Consider the following 27,195-nt stretch of genomic DNA (forward strand, 5'->3'; position numbering starts at 1 on the left):
ATAAGGTGAGGATGTCGCCCAGATGAAATGGAGTTCCTTTGCCACCTCATCATGGCTTCACGGTAAACTTAAAGTGGGTGCAGACTATTGCAGAGTATAGAAAACAAAGAGAAATAACTGAGTGGCTGGTAGTGTTTCGTTAATAATGATAATAATACATGTCTATTTGAAACAGATTTACATCATGAAGATAGGGAAATGAAACTTTACTAATATTTGCGTCGGCTCGACGCCGAACGACGCCAATCGTCATCGTACTTTTGCATTTTTAGCCCTTGTGGTGATAAAAATGTGTGTGATGTCAGTACGACACACGAGATGAGTGTCACAAAAAATAACTAACTCACTAAGCGCTTCCACTAATAACACGTGTAACCATCGATTACAGTGTAGCAAGCAAGTGCCTGTTTAGCAATGTGCATTTTTCGTAGAATATTAGATTACCAACGTTTACGTCATACAAAATTCCCATTCCTCCTTAATTAGGAGGTGGCTTGCCAAGCCATCACCCACCCACTTCTACCACCCCACGCCCATTTAAAACGTGCAAAATATAAAAATCGTCAATATTTCTCTTTCCTTTTCACTAAATTAGAATCTAATTTAAATCTGTCCTAGAATTACTATTTAGAAGTGGCTTTACTTTTATTTGTTTTTGTTTTTATCTTTTATCTACCTCTAGTACTATAGGAAGAAGAGGTCATTGATAAGAGATCATTGGGAAGAAACACCTGGAAGGAAGACGATACTTGTTAGCAGTATATAATATAATTTACAATTGCTATCATATTTTTATGTTATGACTTTTACTTATTATCCAGTAACTATTTATATATATTTACTTTACAGCGTCCAAAGTTCTCATTTTTACGCAAGTCGTCTTTCATTTTAAACATTTCACTGGCTTGTGGGTATATCGACTTTCTGCTATCAGCTGATGCAAGTTTATACAATTCGGCAACACAAATAATACCTACAGATCATGAAATAAGAATAAGGCATTGGTACGTATATTAAAACGGATATTAGTGTTGGGTATTCTATGAAGTAGAGTGTGTCGTGTTGTGCAAAATTGTTGAAATAAGTGTTGTAGTAGTGGCCGACGGGCACGGAACGACAGCGGCTTCTCCCAGCTTGTATGAGAAGCTTGTATATGTTTACTTGTCATAACAGAAAATATCATTGGAGTTGTGATTACCATGTAACTAGTTTTGCAAGTGTAAGTTTACAGAATGTCATATGCGTTCATTAAAGATGACATTACGACGATGTAGAGTTTGTGAATTTGTAATCTAATTCAAACTTACATTTTAAAAAAAAGTTAAGAAAATACATATATTCAAAGAAGGTAAGTGATATTTCATTGGTTATGATTCGCACTTTTGGGGATATTATTGTATCTCACCTGTCATTTTTTTTAAGCGATTTCGATTGATGGTATCATGGTTATCGTCAACAATTAATATTTGACTTGAGAAAAGTTTATATTCCTTCAGAGATCAGGAGTTCAATTATCAGTGGAAGTAGATTGAATAATCATTATAATGTTAATGTAGTGTAGTAGTAGACAACAAGAAATGTGCTTAATATTTAGAGTAAATGTTTTTTTTTTTTTTATGCTCCACAGCATAGTGATGTAATTAATTTATTTTTTACTGAATGTTATAATAAGGAAAGTGAGATGTTAACTGAATGTTTTGAGGCAGCGGTGGGATGAGAAAAATAAATGAGAAACCGAAGCTAGAATATGATGGGCTAGAATGAATGATAGCCTAGTATATACAAATTATTATTATACACCTGCCACCTGAGACGAAGAAATTAGTGAATGAATTTGATGAGATTCACTAAAGAAGAAAACAAAGTTAATATATTGGAGAGTTAAATTGATAATGACATCCAAGAGTGGAGGGCACAAGCTTGACAGACAATTGTACGAGAAGAAAATGCAGTAAGTAGAAAGTTGCAAATATTTGGGAACATATTATAAAAAGTGGAAGAGATTGGGCAAATAGTGAAGGATGAGAAGAAGGCTGGAAGTGACCAGGGAATGTTATGGAGAGATAAAAGAATGTAGTAATGAAAGGGATGTATGAAGCAATGATTGTATTAATTGTTTCATACGGTAGTGAGGTCTGGGTGATAAATGTAAGAGATAAGATTGTGGAGGTACTGAAAATGAGGTACTTGAGGAAAGTTTATACAGCTACAACCTATAACAAAGCAAGGAAATGTAGGAATTATGGATGGACTGAGGTATAAGTGGCATTAGGAGAGAAATAAAACAGGCCAATCTAAACTGGTTAAGTCATGCAATGAAAATGGTTGGGAGTTTGTTATATCCCCATCTCGTCACATTAGCGCGAATATGCCCGACCTTGCATTATTTTCTATTTAGTGAACACCATTGCCTTATATTCAGTGATGTGCCATTTTGGATTCCCTTGCTGCTGGTACTTCTAGGTACTGGACTGATGTTGACGTTTTAGAATTGGAGGCATTCCTTTGAGGTGTTGTTGTTCTCAAGTTATTCAATTGTGACAAAGCAGTTACTAGATTTCAAGCACCTTACCTTATGACCTGATGGTTATGGAGGGGATGTCATGGGTTTGTTTGTCGTTTTCTCTTCTTTTAGCAGCAGTATTCCTCCTGATTGTAGGTAGGCAGGGCAGTGGTTGCCAAATGGTATAGGGTAGGTAATATTGTTGATTTCAATGTATCTGTAATGAGTCGTCAGGTCACTTAAATGAATTGGATGAATCAGAGACTGAAGAGATATTGCTAGCCCCAGGGGTATACTCCAGTACGACCTTAATACTGGAGAATTACTTAAACTGGGATGTATACACAGAAAATGTGGATTAGTTATCCACTATGCGGTTGGATAGCCATTGATTGTTAGGGAATTCATCTGCACTCTGGATTCTCTTGTTTTTCATGTTTTTTGGGTATCCAACACACCCTCCTTACTGGCAGAGTACCAGTGGGAAAGCTGATTTAGCTGTTGACAACCCAACCATTGTCAAATACTACAGGGTTACATGGTGTCAGTAGAAGAACAATGGTCTCACTGTGCAGTACATAGTTTTATGATGTATTGGGCCTTTTTTTTTTATTCACTTTGAGAGGGACCAGTAATGGGTGGCCCTGCTATCTTCTAAACCCACCAAAACCCTCACCTCCATTTGGAGATGAAACCTCAAATAGCCACTGTCATGGACTAGGCCCAAGAAAATATTCTGTTAATTTTAACTATTTTTCTCATATTATGACACAAGAACTGACAATCGGGAGTTGTTCTGCCTCCTCTTCCTCTGCTGCCTTATCCTTATCCTCTTCCTTCTCTTCCTCATCCTTCTCCTCCTCCTCCTCCTCTTCCTTCTCCTCCTCCTCTTCCTCATCCTCCTCCTCTTCCTTCTCCTCCTCCTCCACATGCTAGTCATTTAGAGAAACAAACTCGCATTGATATATCACAAATGCCTAACACCTTATCGCTATTTCCAGACAATGTGCAGCAACAGGAAGGCCGTGCGCATCCTGCTGGTGGGTGACTCAGGTGTGGGCAAGACATCCCTCATTCTTTCTCTGGTCAGTGAAGAGTTTCCCGAAGATGTACCCCCAAGAGCTGAAGAAATTACAATCCCACCTGATGTTACACCAGAGAAGGTTCCTACACACATTGTTGACTATTCAGGTTTGTAATGTGCATTGATGTGATTAAATAATTGACCATGAAATTTCAATGCAAGAATGACACATTATGAAGGCTTTCAGCTAAAACAGAATTGAACTTCGACTTTACTTTTTGAACCTTCATTTCTTGTGCTATGGTGAATTAAGAGAAAAAGTCTTGTGTATTTAATGTTTTATGAAAAGGGGCCATGGATTGATTTTTTTTTTTAATATGAAAGACTACAAAACGTGTAATTAGATATTGACTCCTGGACTTTCATTTCAGATGGGCATGATCAGTATGCTCAAGCCTTGTTATTCTCATGTATGCTTGTTCTATGAAAATTAAAATTTGATATTTATATAATAGTCATATGACATGTTCAGGATACATTTTATCTTCATCATTTCTTTTGCAGCCACTGTACTTTGCAAATGTTGTATTTGCATTCACATAACTTTTTAAGATACCACTTCCTTTTAATATACAGAAAGAGAACAGACTGTGGATCAATTACGGATGGAAATAAACCGAGCAGATGTGGTCTGTATCGTTTACAATGTTGAAGATGAAGATACACTTGATACTGTTACGGGACACTGGCTTCCACTTGTTCGGTCCACTCTTGGGCAGCAACATCAGACACCCATTATCCTTGTAGGCAACAAAGTAGACCTGGTTGATTATTCGACAATGGAGGTATGTGCAACAGTATTTTGTCAAAATTAGTTTTTTATACTTGCTGGCTGAGCAGTTTAGAGCATTGCTATTTGCAATGGAGGTAACATCAGTTCAAACCCTGCCACGAACAAGTTGGACGAAAGGCATGATTTGTTAGATTCTATGCTACAAAGTCCTCTGTAAGGGACACCACTCTAGCTTCCTGATAGGGGGAGTTTGCAACATTAAACTGAATCAACATATATATATATATATATATATATATATATATATATATATATATATATATATATGTATATATATATATATATATATATATACATACATACATACATACATACATACATACATACATACATACATACATACATACATACATACATACATACATATATATATATATATATATATATATATATATATATATATACATGTATGATTTGATTTAATTTGACCTCACAAACTCCCCCATCAGGAGTAAATAGTGGTGGCATTCTTGTCTCCCCTCCCCACCTCAGGGGAATTGGAAAATGAAGACGTGGAACCTTAGAATTGGTAAAGAATAGGTTTTCAGTAGAGCAGTAGAAAGGAGGAACAGCAATTGAAAAGAATGTTCTCGCATTCCTTTAGGAGTAGATTTTACTTAACATGTATGTGGCTCTTGTCCCCAAGGTTCCCCTAGAACAGTTCCCAAAGTATTGACCATATTTACTTTGCAGTCGGGTACTGATTTGGTTTAATGTCACAACCCCCCCTTATCGTGAGGCTAGGATAGTGCCCCTTACAGTGGACTTTGTAGCATGGAATATAATGAACCCTCCCCTTGGTTCAACTCATCCCAAGTAGGGTTCGAATTGTCATCATCTCGACCTTCGCCACAAGTAACGACGTTCCAACCTCCAACCTGCTAGGCCAGTGAGCACAGGGTACTAGAAAAGGTTAATAATCTTTTTACCAGAGTACATGGGAGATAGGGTTGATGAAAGAGTATTAGGATGGTTTGGACACATGGAAAGAATGAGTGAAGAAAGACTAGTAAAAGAGGTATGGAAGGCAGATGTGGAGGGAGTGAACATGAGGGGACGACCTAGGATGAGGTGGATGGATGGGGTGAAGGTGGCTTTGGGGAAGAGGGGAATGTCAGTTGAGGAAGGACGGGAGAGGACAGAAGACAGGGGTGAATGGAGAATGGTTGTATATGGATGATGTTGTGATGCATGAGGTGGAGTGGGCGGGGGGATGGGGGGTGAGGGGTAGTATGTGTGAGCAAAATTTGATGCAGTCCGAAAGAATTTCTCCCTGTCTTCTCCTTTTATGCATGGGGGGACAGAGAGGGGGGGTCGCCGAGTTAATGAAGCGGCCTTGCTGTGGATGTGCTGTGTCTTGCGACACTGCCTCTGACCCAGGGCAGTGGACAAGATGCAGGGATGACCCATCATCCAGGAGGTGCCAAAATAAAAGGGAGGGTGGAGGGGAGTGGAGTGTATTAGGGATGGAATGGGTGGGAATGGTTTTTATGACTTTTTCTTTTTGGCTACCCCCCGTGTAAGGGGGGGGGGACTTTTGGTGTATGTATATAAATATAATATATATATTATGAATCTGGTGTATGTATGTATGAAATAACAGAGAATGGTCATAATTTTTATTCTCATTTTGTTTCTTTTTCACATAGATTGTGCTTCAAACTATGATGGAGTATCCAGAGGTGGAAACGTGTGTTGAGGTAATTATCCCTGACACTTTTTCCAAAGGAACAATTGTAGGTGTAGTGTACTATTTACTTTGAAAATATACAAAGAGATTAACCCCTTCCATACGGTGCCGCACACGTAGGCGTCATGGGGAGCGAGTGTATTTGCGAGGCTGCCATATCGGCGTCTTGATTATATTTATTGCAGTCGCCCCTCCATAATGACATTCTTTCTAATTCTTTTGTAATCGCATTTTCTATGGTTATCAAAATTCACGGGTGAAGAGAGAACGATCGATATAAGCGGTGACTATATTTTATGATGCGAGTATTATTACGACACGTCGTACGGCTGGCATTGGCTGCTGCTACCGAGATCTAAGTCCATGACGCCTATGTGTGCGGCACCGTATGGAAGGGGTTAATGTAGAAAGGAATTTTATTGTAAGAAGTAAATCTTGGTAGTTCTCAGTAGGTATGTTGTAGGAACGAGAACAATTTCCCTGTGCCATGATTTATTGGATATTTAATTTTATTTGTTATTTTGACTTGGACACCTATTTCATAAGGGAGAAGGGGCCTTTGGTATATTTTTATAAAAATGTCTTTAAATGCAGTACCTTAACTGTGTTGCAGTTGTGCGACATGTAGAAGAGGTGGATTAACAGTTCAATTTTTTTTTTTATCTATTTATCTATTTATTTATTCATTATGTTTTTATTTTATATATATATTTATTTATTATATCTTTATTTCATATATATATATTTATTTATTTATTTATTTTTCTTTTATTACCTTTCTAGTGCTCAGCAAGGACACTTAAGAATATATCTGAGATGTTCTACTATGCACAGAAAGCCGTCCTTCATCCAACTGCACCTTTATATATCCTGGAACAGCGAGATGTGAGTTACACAATTTCTTTGTCCCTCTCAAGTATATTTTACTTTTATAAATGGAGAAAGTCTCTTGCAGTGTTTATATAAGCCATGTATTTGCTATGGATGTGTATTTCTACAAGCCTTGCTTTGGATGTACTGTGTCTTGCTCCATGACCCAGGGCAGTGGGCGGGATACAGTAACATCAATTTCACAGTTTTTTGAGCAATTGACACAAGTCGTCAGGGCCAAACCTTTCAAAGTCTACCTCCACCTCTGGACCCTGGAACAACTTTGTTTCAGGCATTGCTCAATGTGGAGGTTTTGTTCCTCTTGTGAGGTTTGATGTCAAACTGTACATACTACCTGCATAGAGGCTCCATCATCCACCCTGGCTAGGATTTGTATCTTATCTTGATCACTCGGTCTTCACCTTCATTCCCTTCCTAATCTTCAAAGCCTTGAGTGCGGGAACAGACATTGAGAAGTTGATAAACACGTTTTAACCCCTTCCATACGGTGATGCCTACGTAGGCGTCATGAGGAGCAAGTGGGTACGAGAGGCTGCCATATCGGCGTCTTGATTATATTTATTGTAGTTGTACCTGCGTGACCCCCATACTCTGTAAACTGGCCTCATCATATTTTCTATGGTTATCAAAATTCACAGGTGAAAGAGAGAGCGATCGATACAGCGGTGACTTAATTTTTGTAATGCGAGTATTATGACGCAACATCGTACGTCTGGCAGCTAATGCTGCCCGCGAGATTTTGGCCCGGAGTGAAGTGGTTAAACACTGAAAAAGAGCACATGAAAGTCAAAAGAGCAAGAGCGGGCATAGTCTTGGTGTGAACAGCATGGTGACTTGTGAAAGATTGACTGTGGCTGTTAGCAAGGGAGGCAGCTTTACGTTTAACCATCACAAGTCAGAATGTTACAACTCAAAATCTTTAGTGGTGTGTGTTGTTACAATTATAACTAATCCAAAAAATTTGGACCGTTTCTTTGTTATTTTATAATTTTAAATTATTTTTGTTTGAATATTTGCTAGTCCAAAACTCCAACTAAACTAATTATGACAAAATGTTTTACTCTAGTGTATGTTATATTCAGAGTTTTCCTTGGAAGAAAGAGTAGCCAGAATGAAAGATAATATAATAAGGATATTTGATTCTTTTATCTTTTTTTTCAGCTCACTGAAAAATGTAAGAAGGCTCTAATAAGAATATTCAAGGTAAGATTGTTTCTAAATGTGTACAATGAAACTGAAATCTATAATTCTTAAATTGATGTAACTGTTTTAGAATTGAAGATATCATATCTAATAAAAAGCAGGTGCAAAAGAATTTTGTGAGGTGCACTAATGAGAACATTGGTACAATTTACAGATTTGCGACACAGACAATGATGGACTTCTAAATGATCAGGAATTAAATGCATTCCAGAGGCGATGTTTCAATGCTCCCCTCAACCCACAAGTAAGGATCAAAAGAACCTCTTTCAGCTTTACAGTTCTCTCAGTAGAGTAACTTTTTCATGCAGGGCAATGGGCGAGATACAGGGATGACCCGTCATCCAGGAGGAGCCAAGGAATGAAGGAGGGAGAGGTGGTGAATGGGAGTGGAGTATGTGGGGATGAAATGGGTGGGAGTGGATTTATGCCCATGACTTTGGCTACCTCTCTTGTAAGGGAGAAAAAGCCCTTGGTATATGTGTGTATGTATTGTTGTTATTCTTGAGGTAGTCTTTTATGTGGAATTGGGATTGTATCCTTTTCTGCTGCCACCCCTTTTATAAAAGGGAGAGCCTTTTGGAACCTTTCCCTGCAACTTCTGGTGATATGTTTCTTACTTGTTTTTATTGTGGTGTTTATGATCCTTTCTGTGGCTTTATCTATGGATGGGAACCGAGTTATATCATGTTTACAGGTAGAGAAAACTTACATATAGGGTAGTCTTAATGAGTGTGTGATGCATACATTCATGATGAAAAGCCTTTTATCCCTTAAAAGTAGGGTACCCAAAACAAAGGATATGATGTTTTAAAAAGAAATTGGGATTTGAATTATGACTCATAATCCACACAGTTCTTCTTTTCAGCTTTACTAGGTGTTTAAGGTGTGTCTGATTATGAGAGAGGCCAAACGCAGAGTACGGGATCCAGTATATTAACGTTTCACCCAGCAAGGCTTCTTCTGAAGAAGCCATGTTGGGCTAAACATCAAATATATTGGATCCCATGCTCTGCGTTTGACCTCTCTCCTACAGTGCTGTTGCAGTTGTTGCTGCTTTTACTCATGTCTGATTATACTAAGGGTGATTTCAGTGGTGAGTGGAGAATGGCTGTATAGGTGATACTGTGATGCAGGGAAGGGAATGAGGGGATAGAGAGTGGTAATGTACGAATGATATATTAATGCAGCCCCAGCGACACTGCCTCTGACCCAGGGCAGTGGACAAGGTGCAGGGATGACCCGTCATCCAGGAGGTGCTATGATAGGAGAGAGGGTGGAGGGGATGGAATGGGTGGGAATGATTTTATGCCTTTTTCTTTTTGGCTACCTCCCTTGTAAGGGGGAAAAAGCCTTGGTATATGTATGTATGTTTTTTCATAAGGGGATGGAGAAGGGGAGTCACTAATTAAGTGAAGTGGCCTTGCTGTGGATGTGCTGTATCTTACTGCATTGCTTCTGACCCAGGGCAGTGGGTGGGATACAAGGATGACCTGTCATCCATGAGGAGCTAAGATGAGAAAGGGGAAAGGGTGTGGGATGGGAGTGGGTGCTTGCCTTTTGACTTGGCTACCTCCCTTATAAGGGGGAAAAAACCACTGGTGTATAGATAGATTTTATTACATTGTTACCTTGCCTTTTTCTTTTTAGCTACCCCCCGTGTAAGGGGCCTTTGGTATATGTATGTTACCATGGTGGTATCATACTTAACCTCAAACTTTCTGGTTTCTGCAGGCCCTGGAGGAATTGAAGACGGTTGTACGAAGAAATATCTCAGACGGAGTCCATTCAGATTCCTTAACTTTGCGAGGGTTCTTGTTTTTGCACCGCCTATTTATCCAGAGGGGGCGGCATGAGACGACATGGACGGTTGTACGGCGTTTTGGGTATAATGACAACTTGCAGTTAAGAAAGGACTACCTCTTCCCACAGTGAGTTGCTTCTTGTTTATAACTTTTTCTCTTTCAAAACACTTTCTTAGTTTTTTTTAACATAAATGTTCTACCAGAAGTTATACTTTCATATCCCCAAACTTCTTGCTGTATTGTTTATGTCTAATGACTAAATTATAAGTTTTGGTGGTCTTTTATACTTCCATCACGTGTTCCTTGTATGTGCTTCTGTTGCTGAGGAATTTTTACAGGTTTCAGAAATACCTCTTATTATTTCAATTCAGAAATCCCAGCTGTCAATTTTTATCCTTGTTTTTGTGTCATTTATCTTTTACTTTGGAAGTTCATCCTGTTTTTTTACGATTGGGTTTGATAATCTGTCTTGATCATGTCCCCTGGAATAGTGAAATTGCTTAAGTGCAGTGTTAATGTATATACAGGGATCTCTCTCATATCTTGAGTAGTATCCAGAGTGACCTCTAGTATGAGTAGAATTTCCGTACATACAGCACGGCCATCCTCATGGTAACCTTAAGTTCGTGAATGTTCGTGAATTTTCACAAATGGTTCCAAAGTGCAATAGCTGAGTGTGGGTAGTGATGGTGCATAGAACAGCATGTCATGGTGTATGCCTAGACAATGTAAAAGCAAAAAGCTGTATTGTTTATGACACTATCTATATATTTAGGACCTCTTCTCCATTATAAAGGAGGTAGCCACTCAAGGCACATTCCACTCCCACCCATTCCACTCCCATCCACCACCCTCGTTCTCCTCTCAGTTTAGCTCCTCATGTATGAAGGGTCATCCTGGTCTCCTGCCCACTGCCCAGGTCAGAAGCAATGCAGCAAGACACAGCACCTCCACAGCAGGGTCTGACATCTGAAGCTGGCTTATTTCTCTCTCTCTCTCTCTCTCTCTCTCTCTCTCTCTCTCTCTCTCTCTCTCTCTCTCTCTCTCTCTCTCTCTCTCTCTCTCTCTCTCTCTCTCTCTCTCTCTCTCTCTCTCCTTCTGTCTGTCTCTCTCCTCTCTCTCTCTGTCTCTCTCTCTCTGTCTCTCTCTCTCTCTCTCTCTCTCTCTCTCTCTCTCTCTCTCTCTCTCTCTCTCTCTCTCTCTCTCTCTCTCTCTCTCTCTCTCTCTAAGTAATTAGAGAAGACAAGGAGAAATCCTTTCAAGCCTCATCAATTTATCAACCATTCACAACTATTCTCCACTCGAACCTGTCTCTTGCCCTCTCCCTTCCCTGCTCAATAGACATTCCTCTTATACCCATTTATCCTATGCATCCATCTTAATCTCAATCATTCCTGAAGTTCACTCTATCAACCTCTGCCCTCCACACTCTTTTTGCTACCCTTTCTTCACTCATTCTTTCCATATGCCTAGATCGTCCCAGTATTTGTTGAACAACCCTATCACTGGAATTTATTGGTCAAAATAACCTTCAAAATTTCTTGACGTGTTCTTGGCTGCTGACCTTACATTAGTCATATCTGTTCTTGTATGAGAGATGTATTTTGGAGTGATTTGCCTCGTTTAGTGATTCAAAGTAACGTGGAATCAAAATCCACCTGCCTGATCAAGTCTCCTCATACATATTCAGTCGCATCTTTTTGCCGTAAGGTTGCCTCTCATTTGCTACTCTTTTATATGATTCACTGTTGTACAAAACTTGGTAGGTAGTTGTATGCCCTTTACCCGGAGACCATGCAATTGGTAGATGGAGGGATGACCCGTCATCCATGAGGAGCTGAGATGGGGAGGGGTGGAGGGGAGTGAAATGGGTTTTCACCATGGTCTTTGGATCATGTGTTGGACTCATGATCGATAGCTATTTCCCTCCCAGAAGAGAGTTCAGATTGATCTATGGGTAATGCTGTGATCTTACATGCACACGCACCCCTAACTCCCCACCCACAGGAGTTGGAGTAACAACCCACAGGGCGGAGATACTGAAATTATTTCATCCCTGGGTGGGGAGAGGTATGTGCCTCTGGTTCTGCTCCCTCCCTTTTAAGGGGGAAAAGCTCTCGGTATACAGGTAGACCTTTTCTGCACAGAGACTTTCTGCAGGAGTCAGCCGATGTGCTCACTCCTTTTTTCCTTCCAGTAGGAGGCTGTAGACCTCTCTTCCTTGTGACATCTTCCCTCTGACCTACAATTTGGACATCCAGAAGGAAAGTATCAGGACACTTTCCCTACTGTCTCTCTCTCTCTCTCTCTTTTTTTTTTTGTATAGTTTCTTCACTCGTTTCCAGTACAGCCCATTTGATATATGTACATATTTTTTGCTTTCTAGCCACTCTTGGAGGATTAAAATCATAATTAGAAATAGGCATTTGAGAATGGATGCTAAGAGTAGAGTATATAAAGGGGTGATTATGCTGATAGCCTTTGCTGTGCTTTTTTATTTAGGAATGTCCCCTTTGGGGCTACAGGGAGAAGGATGCCTAGTCCTATCCCCATCCTGTTTTTGTTGCCTTTTACAACTCAAGTGGGAACACTTGGTGGCAGTATTCTTTTCCCCCACCACAGGGTTCAGCAAAATAAGAAAATGAATATTCAGAGAAGTGGTACAGGACAGTAACAAGAGTGGGGGGACAGCATAATGGAGGGACAGTCGCAGTATAATAAAGTATCATTATTTCTCTATGAATAGAGATTTCCTCTACCACAGACAAAATGATGTGTGGCTCTGGTCCATAGGGACACCCCATGTAGACCCTGAAGTATCAGCTGCATGCTACTGAGCAGCTTTTAAACCCACAATAGCACGCAGCCAATACCCCCAGACAGGCAAGACACAGCACATCCATAGCGAGGCTGCTTCATTTAATTGGCAAACCCCCCCTCTCCATCCCCTCATCCAGAAGAAGAAAATGGGGAGAAATCCCTTTGGGCTACATCAGAATATCATTCACATGTACTCCCTGACCCCCACCCACTCCCATCAGTGCATCACAGACATCATCCATACACAACCATTCTCCATTCACCCCTATCTTCTGTCTTCTCTCTTCCTCAGTAAACATCCCCTCTTTCTCAGTGCCCCTTTCATCCCATCCATCCATCTCATCCTTCTCATCCTTGGTTATCCCCTCTGCCTTCCACACTTATTTTACTTAAAAAAAAAAAAAAAAATATTAGGGTTAGTCAAATGATCTGATTCCTTTTTACAAGGTACATTTTGTCTTAATCATGTTTGGGAATCTATTGCAGGTAAATGAATAACTTGTGTGAAAAATTTTCTCTGCTGAAAGCAACAGATTAGAAAGGTTTATTTAATTGAAATGTTGTTTTTGTTCTGATAAAGAGTGAGGGAAGACTACCAATGTCAAAAACAGTGGGTGAAATGAGCTGATGAGGAAGACTGAGAATGAGAGGGATTGAAGGGAACTTTGGATGCAAGTAGTATGTCATTTGAGCAGGGAAGAGTAATTGCAAAAGATAGTAATGAGTAGAGACAGATTGTTAATGAATGAAGAGATGACAGCCTGAAGGAATGGTCTTCTCTGCTCATAAATTTCATGACGAGTGAATAAGAAGAGTCCCCACATGGTGAAATGTTGATTGTGAGCCAGTTTCAGATCTTGAGCTCTAATGTAGAGGAGGCCTTGCAACACGTCTTTCACCTAATTCAATGTGAAACGAGACAGGGACTTCAATTCATATGCATGATGCAGTGCTGAAAATCACAAAGGAAATGATGAATTATAGTTTACCATTTCCCTTATGATTCTATTATGTGGGTACACACACTAACACAAAAAAACACGAGGTGGTACGATTACAGTATTCAGGTCAATAAAGAGGATAGATTGCATTGACAGAAGAGATCTCCAGATTAAAGATGGGAAGGGCTTTAAGAGGTCATGGGAGCAGAATAAGAAGACCACATGTCTGAAGGATGTGATGAAATACAGTTTTCAGTATAGATGAATGAATACTTGAAATAGCTAAGGTGGTATAACCCAAGCTCAAGAAAGACATGAGTTCAGATCTAGATATGAGAATTGGAAATCAAGGATGTAGATTAAGTTGGAACTGTACATGAATTTAAGGCTATTTATGCCTTGGGGGATTAAAAAGTGTAATGAGAAATAGACATTGAGAATGGATGCTAAGAGGAGATTGTATGAAGGAGTGATTGTGCTGACGCCACTGTATGGGGCAGAAACATGGAACTTTAGGGAGGAGGAGTTTAAATGTGGTTGAGATGAGGTGCCTGAGAAGTATGATAGAGGTTACTTAGGCTGGATAGAGTGAGAAATGAGGAGGTGAGGAGGAGAATGGGAGTGGAAAGGGAGTTGGGAGATAGTGTTGATGAATGAGTATTGAGATGGTTTGGACACATGGAAAGGATGAGTGAAGAAAGATTAGTAAAAGAGGTGTGGAAGGCAGAAGTAGAAGGCGTGAACATGAGGGGGCGACCAAGGATGAAATGGATGGGGTAAAAGGGGCATTGGGAAAGAGGAGAATGTCAGTTGAGGAGGGATGGGAGAAGACAGAAGACAAGGATGAATGGAGAATGGTTGTGTATGGATGATGCTGTGATGCATGAAAGGGAGTGGTTAGGGGGTGAGGGGGGAGGGAGTATGTGTGAAAAATAAATTGGCCCAGCCTGAAGTGAATTCACCCCATCTTCCCCATTTGTGTATGAGGAGACAGAGAGGGGGGAGCCACTGATTTAACGAAGTGGCCTTGCTGTGGATGTGTTGTCTTATGACACTGCTTTTGACCCAGGGAAGTGGACGAAAAGCAGGGATGATCCGTCATCCAGGAGGAGCCAAGATAAGAGGGAGGGAGGGGATGGATGGGAGTGGAATTGGTGGTAGTGGATATTATGCCTTTTGTTTCTTAGCTACCTCCCTTGTAAGGGGGAAAAAGCCTCTGGTATATGTATGTATGATAGAAAAAATAAGAGATGGGACCCAACAAGCATTGCACCTTTCCTGTATGCTACAATTAGGTAAATACACACACACATATGTATATATATATATGTAAAAGAGGGGAGCAGGTTTTCAGTAATACACGTGGAGTTAAAAATGACAGCATTGTTGTAGTTATTCAGTTTTTTCCTCGTATTCTCAATTTATATATATACAGTATTGGCAAAAGCAAATAGTATTCACCGAATTATGGTATACAGGAAAGAGGCAATTTGACTGGACTAATGGTAGGCCTATCAGGGGGCTGACATGTTTTTAACATTATATGTACAAGTGAATATATTAGAAAAGAAGGTTTTTGTTACTAACTCATATGTATCTTGGTTTGTGGTTTTGCTAACTTGAAATTGCATCTATTTGAAATGGGGATGGTTAGTTTTACACGAAAGTACCTTTCTTTAGTTTGGATTTAGGGAGTTTTCCTATACTATCAAATTGCACATTCACAATGTTTTAAGTTTGCATCTAAATTTGCATGGAGTTTTCTCCACCATGTTTGACCGTTTGGTTCCTTGCAGTATTCGTGTCCCGCCTGGCTGCAGTACAGAACTAAACCACTCTGGGTATTCCTTTCTCACCTCCCTCTTCGAAAAATATGACAAAGACCAGGATGGAGCACTTAGCCCTCAGGAACTGGTAGACTTGTTCTCCACCTGTCCAGTTATGCCTTGGGGACCAGATGTGTCCCACTCAGTGCATGTTAATGAAAAGGTGTGGTTTGTTTTATTATGTTCCTTTGTTGTGTTGGACGTGGACATGAAAAAAAAATGTATCAGATATATTCCTCTTCCCAGTCATAGTCAGTAATTGGGTATCTTTTTAGTGGAAAAGACACAAATACCCTTGAGAAGCTTTTTGAAAGGAATTTTATTAAGTACCTTGTATATACTCTCTCCAGGGTTGGATAACCTTGCAAGGATTTCTTGCACAGTGGACTCTGTGGACTTCATTAGATGTGCACAGGACACTGGAATATTTAGCGTACCTTGGGTTCTGCGGTACCGCAGATGAATCACAGTTATCGGCTATCACAGGTGGGTTCCGTTACTCTTCATACAAAGGAAGCAGAATAATATTGAATGTCTAGAATTTGACCCATTAACAGAATTTAAGATTTAATAGTTGACATTTTGTTGAACTAGACATGTTTTACGGACTTGAGCCTTTAATGTTGTACTAGTAAACCATGTTGTAGTGTTCTCAAATGGAATAGATTATATCAAAACTGGTCCATGTTATGCTGAGAGTCAGCCCTCGATTTGTCTATCGGGATTATGACCAGTTACAATCAAGTTTGGAGTCAATTTGGTTTTGAAATTAAGCTAAATTCAATGCCTTCGGTCAGTCTTCGTATTCTCAATTAGAACTATTATGTCTTTACTGTATTTACACATGTGATGTCATGTTGCCATGGCTGTTCAGCATGCACATGGATGGGGTGGTGTAGGAGGTAAATGTGAGGGTAATGGTGTTGGTTAGGATTGGAGATGGTTAAAGAAAATGGAGAAAATTGGGAGGTGAGCCAGCTGTTGTTGTTGTTGTTGTTGTTGTTGTTGTCGTTCCCTAGACTGTCTGTCCGAGCAGTCCCGTCTCCCCAAGGAAGGCCACAGCCGAAACTGGGTTTTCCCACAAATCCTTTATAGAGTGTATGTTGTGTTGTTTGCATTAGATATGGTGAGATACAGAGAGGGGACACCACGAGCACAGCTTCCTTTCCCCGTAAAACACAACTAGGTAGGTAAACAACAACTGGCGAGGAGCTACGCCAGTTGTTGTTTACCTACCTAGTTGTGTTTTACGGGGCAAGGAAGCTATGCTCATGGTGTCCCCTCTCTGTATCTCACCATATCTAATTTGCTCTTAGATTCTTGTACTTGCTGATGACACTGTGCTTGTAGTATGGTCAGAGGGGGATTGAAGAAATTAATTATGGAGTTTGGGAAATTATGCAATAGGAGAAACTTGAAGGTAAATGTGGGGAAAAGTAAGGTGATGAGATGTACAAGGGAAGAGAATGTCAGGAATTTGGAAGGAATTCTTAAAGGATAGAGGCAGGAAAGGGAAGAGTGGAATTGGAGATAAATTATAGATTGAGAGAAGCAAATAAATGCCTTGGGAGGTTAAAAAGTGTAATAAGAAATAGGCATTTGGAAATTGATTCAAAGAGGGATATTGTGCCAATGGCACTGCATGGGGCAGAGCCATAGAATTTAAGAGAGGCAGAGAGGAACAGTTTGAATGTGAGATGAAATGTCAGAAGTATGGTAGGGGTTACAAGCTTGGATAGAGTGAGAAAAGAGGAGAGCAGCTGAGGTGCAGTGGACAAGATACAGGGATGACCCGTCATCCAGGAGGTGCCAAGATAAGAGGGAAGGTGGAGGGGAGTGGAGTGTATTAGGGATGGAATGGGTGGGAATGGTTTTTATGCCTTTGTTTTTTGGCTACCTCCCTTGTTAGGGGAAAAAAGCCTTTGGTATATATATGTGTGTGTATATATATATGTATATATTCAATGGGCCTAAAGTCAATTTTTTTGAGGAAAAAGAGAAGGGAATGAGAAGACAAGACTGAGAGAAAAGACAGAAAGAAGGGAAGGAGTGAAGGGAGAGATAATAAAAGGTGAGAAGAGTAATCTCCTCCTTTGGGTCTTGCGGCGTAGGGACGAATTTTGACTAGGCCACCTTCCTCCTTGCAAGTGGGAGAAGACCATAGTTCCACTACACATACTGAACATGGTGAATGATGAAGCAGTGAATGTGTACTCATGTGACTTCTAAGACCTTTTTTTCCTACCTTTGCAGTGACGAGAGAGAAGAGAATTGACTTACAGAAGAAACAGACAATGAGGAATGTATACCAGTGTCATGTGATTGGTCCACGGGATGCCGGCAAAACAACGTTTTGTCAAGGTCTTCTAGGCAAATCTCTAGAAGTATGATTATTATTATTATTTTATATTTATTGGTTAACACTTTATTAGAATGTCTCATGTTCTGATAGTGAATATGTTAAAGTTGTCATCACTGGTGAACTGCATGGCTTAATTATGTAATGTGTGATGGTGGAACAAGTAATAGGAGCTTCCTTGTATCCTGAGACAGACATTGGAGAAAATCATATTTCAGCCTCTTGTCACTTTCTACAATCCAGTGATTTAGAAGTATATTTGCATTACTACAAGAGACAATAGTCCAATATTTCTTACTAAAGAGACCCACGGGAGGGCCCAAGGACTATCGCTGACACCACTGAGGCTTTAGTTACCCAGTCAGGAAAACTCGAGGTATTAGTTATATACAGTAAAATTGGGACCAGTGACAGGCAGTGTGTGGTGGCCCTAGAAGGTAAACATCAGAGAAAATAATTTAAGTGCTGCCCATCTTCAAGGAAGCTCGCTGGCCGAGCGGGTTAGGGTGTCATAACTTGCGGTGTGGGTCAAAAGGGATGGCGGTTTGAACCCTGCCACTGGTGAAGTTGAACCAAGGGCATGGTTCATTCAATTCCATGCTACAAAGTCCTCTGTAAGGGGCACCATCCTAGCCTCCCAATAGGGGGGAGTTTGTGATGTTAAACCATATCTAACCATCTTCAAAATACATCAACCCCCTCACATCTTTCTGAAGGTGCAGTTGGAAGTAGCTAACACTCAGTCTCAGAACCTGACCCAAGATTTCTGTCCCAACTTCGTATTTCCTCCATATTTTCACACTAAGAGAACCAACAGTTGATAACTGGTCTCTTACTAGTATAACCCAATGACATAGAAACAGTCCCACATGTCAGTGATGACAGTCCAATGTTTCTACCCAGAGAGATGTAAATGTGTGCCCAAAGACTATCTCTGGCCACAGTGGAGCTGAAGGTTTTCATTCACTGAAACCTGAGGCAATTATCATTATTATTGTAATATAAAATTTAGTGATATCTAGAGGAGGAGCCTTTGGCTCTGGTGCCGTCCTCTTCCTTCCCCAACATTATCTGACTGCTGCAATTTATTATGTGACTAAAGGATGGAATAAGGAATGCTACTAATGTACCATATAGACTTAATGTAAGTGATGACAGGCATATGTTAAATATGGTTCATTTTTCATTTGTCTAGGAGGCGCAATCAATTCCAAGTGATGCTCTCTCTCGCCACACCATTTCAACATTGCAAGTTTATGGCCAGGAAAAATACCTTGTACTTCATGATATTGACGTCCACAACATCACGGATGCCCTCATGCCCAACGAGGTCCAGTGTGATGTTGCTTGCCTTGTCTATGATACTTCCAATCCTAAATCCTTTGAATATGTGGCCAGAATATATATGGTAAGTATGAATATACTTCAAGGGAATATTTTGGTGCATGCATGTGAAAATTTATACATGTATGCCAAAAAACCTTCCTGCCCATATAAGGGGAGTGGTCGAGTCAAAATATACACCCACCCACCCACCCTCACCATATTCATCTAGTGGAATGGATGGTGAGATTGTTTAATGTCTAAGGGAGGAAAGTATTTCAGTAGGCTGGAGGAGCACATGTATTGTTCCCCAATAGAAGGAAAAAGGGGATAAATATGAAAGTATTAGTACAGGAGTAATTGGGGGATGAACTAAAATTTATGAAAGGAAGAGGGTGTGTAGATCAATAAATATATATATATATTTTTTTATTTCTTTTCTTTTTCTTAATTAGTTTTAACAAGAGTAGTAAGAGTTTGTGTGAGGGTCAAATGTAGAGAGTGATTTGAAGTGAAGGCGAGACTGGGCAGGGTTTTGTAATGTCGCCATGGTTGTTCAGTATGTATGGAGTGATGAGGGGCGTATACATGAGGTGTGCTTGGTAAGGATTTGATGTTGGTGAAAGTGGAGGGAAGGAAAAAATGAGTGTCTTTGTGTGCAGATGACACTGCACATGTAGCAAAGACAGGATAAACAGAAACAGTTGCAGAATTTGTGAGAAGAAATTGAAAGAGAAGAAAATGGTAGTTGGTTGGAGGGTGGAAAGAGAACTGGCAGATAGGATTGGTTAAAAATGCTGAGATAGTTTGGACATGTGGGAAAAAATGGTTGAAGATAGACTAGCAAGTGTGGAAAGCAGAAGTGGATGATGGGGACTTCTGGGGAAGATCAAGAATGAGGTGGATAGATGGGATGAAGAGGGGAGTGGATGCAAGAGGAATGTCTGTTGAGCAAGGAAGAGTGGGTGGAAAAGATAGGTGTGAATGGAAAGTGGTTTTAAGTGGATGTGGAAATAACACATCCAAATGGATTTCTTCTTGTCTGCTCTAAATTTTTTGAAGGTGGGGGTGTTACATATACATATACCAAAGGCTTTTTCCCCCTTACAAGGGAGATGGCCATAAAACAAAGGCATAAAAACCACTCTCACCCATTCCATCCCCACATACTCCACTCCCATCCACCTTATTATCTTGGCTACCCCTGGTTGATGGGTCATCCCTGCAAATGGACATCTTGTCTACTGTCAATTTCTCAAAGGTGGGGGTGTTACCATGTAATAAAGCAGTTGGGGTAAACCAGCTTTAGCTCCTGGGCCTTGCTGTGGAGATGCTGTGCCATGCTGCATTGCCTCTGACTTGAGCAGTGTGGTAGGAGGTGAGGGTGACCCGTCATCCACAAGAAGCCAAGATGGGGGGGAAGCAGATATGTGTTTTGGGATGTGTGTCTGGTTTGACTTTTCCACCACTCCCATGAGAGTGGTATATATCATGCAAAGTGATGATATTTTTCATGATTGAAACTGCATTAGTTAGAGTTCCAATGTATCAAAATTAAGACTAAAGACTTATGTTTCTCTGCTTCAGAAATACTTTAGTGAATCTCGCATCCCCATATTATTTGTCAACAACAAGAATGACATGGCTACAGTTCGTCAAGATTACATAATACAACCAACTGCCTTTTGCCATAAGTACAAACTTCCACCCCCACATCCTTTCTCATCAGCCTCGCAACCCAAAAGGGATATTTACACCAAGTTAGCTACAATGGCAGCATACCCGTAAGTATATTTAAAGAGGAAATTGAGGTGGTCCATACAATAAAACTTTTTTAGTTCATATTTTGAAAGTCTTGCCCTCATAACATTGCAATATTTCTGTATAACATCTTTTCATGTTTAAGGCAACTTGCTTTCTTTATTATTCAAGTTCAGCACAATAATCAACATGACTATTTAATAACCAAGTTTCCTTTTTTAGTCGATTTCAAGCTGCCTGGATGCTCTTTTACCGCCACAGGTGTGTAAAATGTATAGGGGTCATGGTTTCTTAGCACAGTGCTCTTATGGATGGTTCTTATGGTATCAGGTTCTATGCATGCAAGATTTGAAGACGTGTATCTTTGCTGCACGACCTAAAATTTAGCGTGTTCTATCTTTTTTTTTTCTCCATGTTTTACTTTACCTGCTTGTCTGCAGGACTGTATTTATTTTTTCCTCCTCCTTCCAGCATTGTACAGTAGATAAAAAGCTTGTTATCAATTTTGCATCCATTCAGGTCACTTTGCACATGCTGGGCTTGAGATTCTTGTCAAATGTTTAGTACTGCTTGCAGGAACCTGAGGCGGCTGGTGCACTTGTTGCTGCTTCGGCCCGAAACAAACAGGGTGGCCAGGTGGGGAAGGGTTGTGCAGCGTTACATTGTGTGTAAACCCAAAATTTGATTTTGAACTAATAGCCAAAGTTTGCTGGGAAGCTGAGATGTAACGAGCTATTTTGTGTTTAACTCAACAGAGAAGTTTTCGAGTTTGCTTGCATCATTATAGGCATAGGCGTACGGGATGAAAGAAATTAAGACTGGAAAGTATTAGGATGCCACATAAAAAGCATCATAATTTGATGAAATTAAATAGAATTGTTCATTATTACTTCTGAACAACATCAAATCTGATTATTGGAGTATCCAAGGGAATATGAAGAACTTAACCAACACTAACTGCCTTGTCTATCAGGGAGAGCACCCCCTACCCTGTATGCCTATGAGCATAAAAGTGAAATCCAGCGGAGCATCATTTTGCTTTACCAAATTATAAACTGTTGATTTTGTGCATAACGTTGGGGTAGATTTTGCATTAATACAGTGTGTGTGTTTTACATAATAAATCTGCAGTGCTTTTTCAGGCCATCGAGTGTAGTTTTTAAATTGGCTTATTCATGGTATAGTAAAATTTGTGAGTAGAGATGCAGATTTGGAGAAGTAGTGTTACCCACTGACTGAGCCAGTGAAGTTAAAAGCTACATTTCAGAAGGTCTTCATTAGCTATTAAACGACATAAGCAATAACCTGCAATTTCACATTCACCCAAAGAATGCTTTAAACATCATTACTGTAATGTATATAAAAAAGGTAGTTTAGAAATATACACTTGCACATACATGTATATATATTTTTATATGAACACAGGCTAATAGATACCAGTATATGTAGGAAATACACCCTTGAGTCTGCAATTCTAGTGTTAGAAATTTAGACTTAGAGGAAATAGTATTTGATGTGAATATTAGATTAGTTTTTAAAGGAATGCAATTAAGTGATAAGTTTTGAAGTCATAGCTCCAAGTAAGCATCAACTAGATATATTGAAAATATAATCATGGACATAGGAATGTGCTACAGCACAGCATGCTGTAATTGTTTGTAATATTAGGCAACTCAGTTGTTCAAGTATTTCTCCTAAGTATTAATTCAAACCTTTGTGTCACTGTATTTTGATTTGCTAACTCATCTATTCCAAAGTATAAAACATATTCATCACTGAACACCATAGTGTAGCAGGTTCATATGCACTACACGAGTGTTCATACACACACACACACACACACACAACCTACACACATATTTACATTAATTTTGACCGCCAATCATTTTGGCATTAGATTTGAAAGGTCATGTGTATCAAACCTTGAAAGCTTTCACTTGAGAGTGATTGATTCGCTGGAAGAGAGGGAGGGTTGGGTAGACTGTGAACACCCCAGTCTAGAGAAGGCATTTGATAAAGTGTCTCGGTCATCACGTGAGGAAACTAGAGCATATTAGGGGACTAAGAGGTATTCAAACGGATGAAAAGAAAATTGAAATGAAAGTACTTGTGTTCAGGATGGAGAACAGGGACCAGTAGAGTTCCACAATAATAATATTTCATGTCTATGCTAATGACATTGGAAGGCACAAGTTATGCTAACATTTTTGTAGATGATGCAAAAATCGTGAAATATTGGAAATGGGCAACAGATCTAAAAAAACATTTTTGAACTGTTCATTGGGAAGTGAATCCATTACAAAAGCAAGAGGAGAAGAACGATTTGAGTGTTGATAAAAGATGACCTGTCACTTGATAGACGTATTAGCAAAATTGGAAGAGACGTTTGAACTACTGCAGAATATCAAAGTGCTATATGGATGGAGAGATGATAAAAAAAAAAAAAAAAAAATTAAAAATCCTAATCCATTCAAGACTAGAATATGCATCTGTGGTATGGTCCCCACACAGAGTGAAGTATATGTGCAAGATTAAGAGAATACAAAATGCAGCAGCCAAACTGGTACCCAATCTGGCAAGCAAGACGTACGAGGAGACACTAAAAACACTGATTTGCCAACAATGAAGGGTCAAGGAGAAAGAAGTGATTTGATAACAGTACTCAGGTTGCTAAAGGTGATAGACTATACAGGAATGCCTCACTATATGACCGAGAACCCCCCTATTATTTACATGTAAATCCCTTAACCTCGATATACGAATTTTCGCATTGTGACCAGTCCGCTGGGAACACAACTCTGATGTATAATGAGGTATTACTGTACTGTATTAATAGAAGAGATCTTTTGTTTTGAGATGGGTGGGTTTTAAGAGGTCATTAGAACAAATTGAGAGACTGAAGTGTCTGAAGGATATGAAGAAATTAAATTTTCCTTGAAGATGCGTTAATACTTTGAATAGTTTAAGTGATGTAACCCAGGCTGGAACTGCCTGAATTCAAATCTAAGTATGATAATTGGAAAATAAGGATACAGCTCAAGTTGGAACTGTAGGAGTATGAAGCTAGGTATAACAGATTGGAGATGAAGAGATACCACAAAAGTATTGCTCCTTTAATGCATTAAATTTACAATTAAGTATACACATACACTTACGCACACACATACTGTACTGTATACTACAATTACGCAAGCATGCACACATAAAAATTTCTCTTTCAGGACAGAGATTAAAGTGCATCTTAGATCGGGCTCCTAACTTTTTGATTATTCCAAAATTTTGTCATTTTCTAGGCAGATTTAAAATTGCAAATGCTGTATATCCTCATGTAATAGTCAAATTCTTTTACCTTTTTTAAAGCCGATATTTTTTTTGGGGGGGGCGTGAATTTTATAGTTGAAATCAGAATAAAAAAAAAAAAAAAAAAAAGTCACCAATTAAATGAAGCAGCCTTGCTGTGGATGTGCTGTGTCTTGTTGCACTGCTTCTGACTCAGGGCAATGGGCAAGATGCAGGAATGACCCACCATCCAGGAGGAACCAGGAGGGTGAATGAGGGTGGAATGGGTGGGAGTGAAATTACGCCTTTTGACTTTGGCTACCTCCTTTGTTAGGGGGAAGAAGCCCTTTTTATATGTATGTACTTAGGATTTCCTCAAAATTGAACCCAGGCTTCATGTGGTCAAGGCAGAAATGCTTCCCACTGTTTCACGAGAACTTTTAGTGTCAATCTATATATATATATATATACCAAGGAATTCTTCCCCCTTATAAGGGAGGTAGCCAAGTCAAAAATTTGTTTGGTTTGGTGTGGACTTGTTTATTTCTTTAATGGCTCTAGTTGAGCCATTAGGTGATTTATTCATAGATGGATAACTTAAAAAGAAGATTGGCTATTACATGAGGATGCAGCAATTTAATCCTGTTGTTTACAGCATGATTTCTCTTTCATAAGCCTACAGTATTCCTGTATATTTGCCCCAATAACACACTTTGCATGGTTTATTGGCAGACATCTGAAGCAGCTGAGTATTGTCGTGGGCGACCATAGTTTGTGGCTTAAAGTGGGACTTGGAGTTGCTGCTGTGGCTGCCTTTGCTCTCCTAATTGCCCGGACACTACGTGCAGAGAGATAGTGCAGCTCCCCGAGGGCACTGACAAACTCACAGCCAGTCCTGACCAGCTGTTGAACATGAAATGTCATGGATGTAAGGATGGGATGAAATTGGGTACTTCGCCATATTGGTAGTGATCAGCCTATGTTTTTAGTACTAGTCACCTTATAGGTTTTTCATTCTCTTGTACAGTCTTCACTGCCTTTACAATCATTTATTTTGAGTGTCACATCTTTATGGCATTTAATTTCTCAGTTTGATTCGTGAACTATAATTCAGGTGGTCTGTATAATACTTACCTAAACCATTATGTACAGAGGGTAGCTCAATGGTTTGTATTCAAGCTGAGGAAGGACAAGATGCCATAGTTTGTATCATTTGTATGAGCATGGCATGATCTACATATTGTCAGTTGTACCCAAATAAAAAAAGGAAAGAACATGTATTATATCCATTTTCAAAGAACATTTGTGAATGCATCCAACACTTGAGAATAGTAGGTGCTAAAACTTGTGACATCGGTGTCATCCTACACCCTCTTTTTCTCATTAAAGTTTATCCTTGTATGTTGGTCATTTTAAGAATATCAGGAGTATTTTGCCTTGTGGGGAAACACCTAGTTCACAACATAAGCTGAAGCTTGGTTGATGCTGTCTGACATTATTCCAAGATGGCTTTTCTAACAAAATAACTTGTGGAGCTATTTTGGTGAGAAATAAAATTTGTAATGTACCTGGAAATATTATTTTGCAGAAATGACTAATTTCCATATGCTAAGGAATACCCACTGACATTACAGTGAAACTATTGCAGTACGAGGGACCAACAACAGGGCGAGTGGCAGACTTGCAAGAGACATCAGAGAGAATTGTCCCGTGTTCAAAACTCGTTAAAACCTGCACTTCCATTTGTAGGTGCAGCCCCAAGAAGTTGACACTTGGTCCCGGGATAACTGTTTCCTCCACATTTTCACTGAAAAGCTGAAAAGTGCCCATTACTCTCCTACTATTCTAAGCTAGTGACACAAAGATGCCCCACAGCAAGGGACCATTGCCATCTGCTATGGGACTCCAGGTTTCCAAACAGTGAAACAAGTTAACCATTATTGTTACAATTATTATTACAGTGTGACTATTGTGATGCATGAGATGGAGTGGGTAGGGGGTGGGGGGGGTATGTGTAAGAAATGCATTGACGCAGCCCAAAGGGACTTCTCCATTTCTGCATGAGGGGATGGACAGGGGGAGTCGCTAATTTAATGAAGCGGCCTTGCTGTGGATGTGCTGCGTCTTGCAACACTGCTTCTGACCCAGGGCAGTGGGCAAGATCCAGGGATGACCCGTCATCCAGGAGGTGCCAAGATAAGAGGGTGGAGGGGAGTGGAGTATGTTAGGAATGGAATGGGTGGGAATGGTTTTTATGCATTTGTATTTTGGCTACTTCCCTTATAAGGGAAAAAAGCCTTTGGTATATCTATTACATATACCAAAGGCTTTTTCCCCTTTACAAGTGAGGTAGCCAAAAAACAAAGGCATAGAAACCACTCCCTCCCATTCCATCCCCTACATACTCCACCCCCCTCTACCCTCTTATCTTGCCACCTCCTGGATGATGGGTCATCCCTGCATCTTGTCCACTGCCCTGGGTTAGAGCAGTGTTGCAAGACACAGCACATCCACAGCAAGGCCACTTCATTAAATCGCCCCCCCTCTCCATCCTCTCATGCAGAAAAGGAGATGGGGAGAAATCCCTTCGGGCTGCGTCATTTTATTTCTCATACATACTCCGTCACCCCCATCCCCTGCCCACTCCCTATCATGCATCATAGCATCATCCATACACAAATATTCTCCATTCACCCCATCTTCTGTCCTCTCTCGTCCTTCTTCAACAGACATTGCCCTCTTTCCCAATGCCCCTTTTACCCCATCCATCCATGTCGACCCCTCATGCTACATATCATGTTTTTTGTTGTTACATATATTTGCTAACAAAAGAAGCTACGTATTTTGCACAATATTTTGTGCTCAAGTTGCAGTACTGAACCACATCTTTGGTTATGAACTTGCATATATGCCATCATCA

General features: G+C 39.9%; 1 protein-coding gene across 4 annotated transcripts; it reads left to right on the forward strand.

Annotated features, from left to right (window-relative positions):
- The first annotated feature begins 635 nt into the window (after positions 1-635).
- On the forward strand, positions 636-25,842 carry Miro (mitochondrial Rho GTPase). 4 transcript variants are annotated; one of them, XM_076197043.1, is made up of 16 exons: positions 636-751; positions 850-1,004; positions 3,505-3,694; positions 4,164-4,372; positions 6,030-6,080; positions 6,854-6,955; positions 8,123-8,164; positions 8,319-8,408; positions 9,896-10,092; positions 15,524-15,716; positions 15,904-16,039; positions 17,807-17,937; positions 19,108-19,320; positions 20,823-21,019; positions 21,573-21,632; positions 25,008-25,842. In XM_076197043.1, the coding sequence occupies exons 3-16, from the start codon at positions 3,508-3,510 to the stop codon at positions 25,129-25,131; spliced, it is 1,932 nt and encodes a 643-aa protein (XP_076053158.1). In that variant the 5' UTR covers positions 636-751; positions 850-1,004; positions 3,505-3,507; the 3' UTR covers positions 25,132-25,842. The 4 variants fall into 4 exon arrangements, with proteins under 4 accessions (XP_076053158.1, XP_076053161.1, XP_076053162.1 ...); XM_076197046.1 differs by lacking the exon at positions 21,573-21,632 and adding an exon at positions 21,219-21,257 and having other exon boundaries at positions 637-751; XM_076197047.1 differs by lacking the exon at positions 21,573-21,632 and having other exon boundaries at positions 638-751.
- Positions 25,843-27,195: the final 1,353 nt, after the last annotated feature.

Source organism: Oratosquilla oratoria, chromosome 13, assembly GCF_046742065.1.
Source record: "Oratosquilla oratoria isolate Oo_2021 chromosome 13, ASM4674206v1, whole genome shotgun sequence".
Classification (NCBI taxonomy): Eukaryota; Metazoa; Arthropoda; class Malacostraca; order Stomatopoda; family Squillidae; genus Oratosquilla; species Oratosquilla oratoria.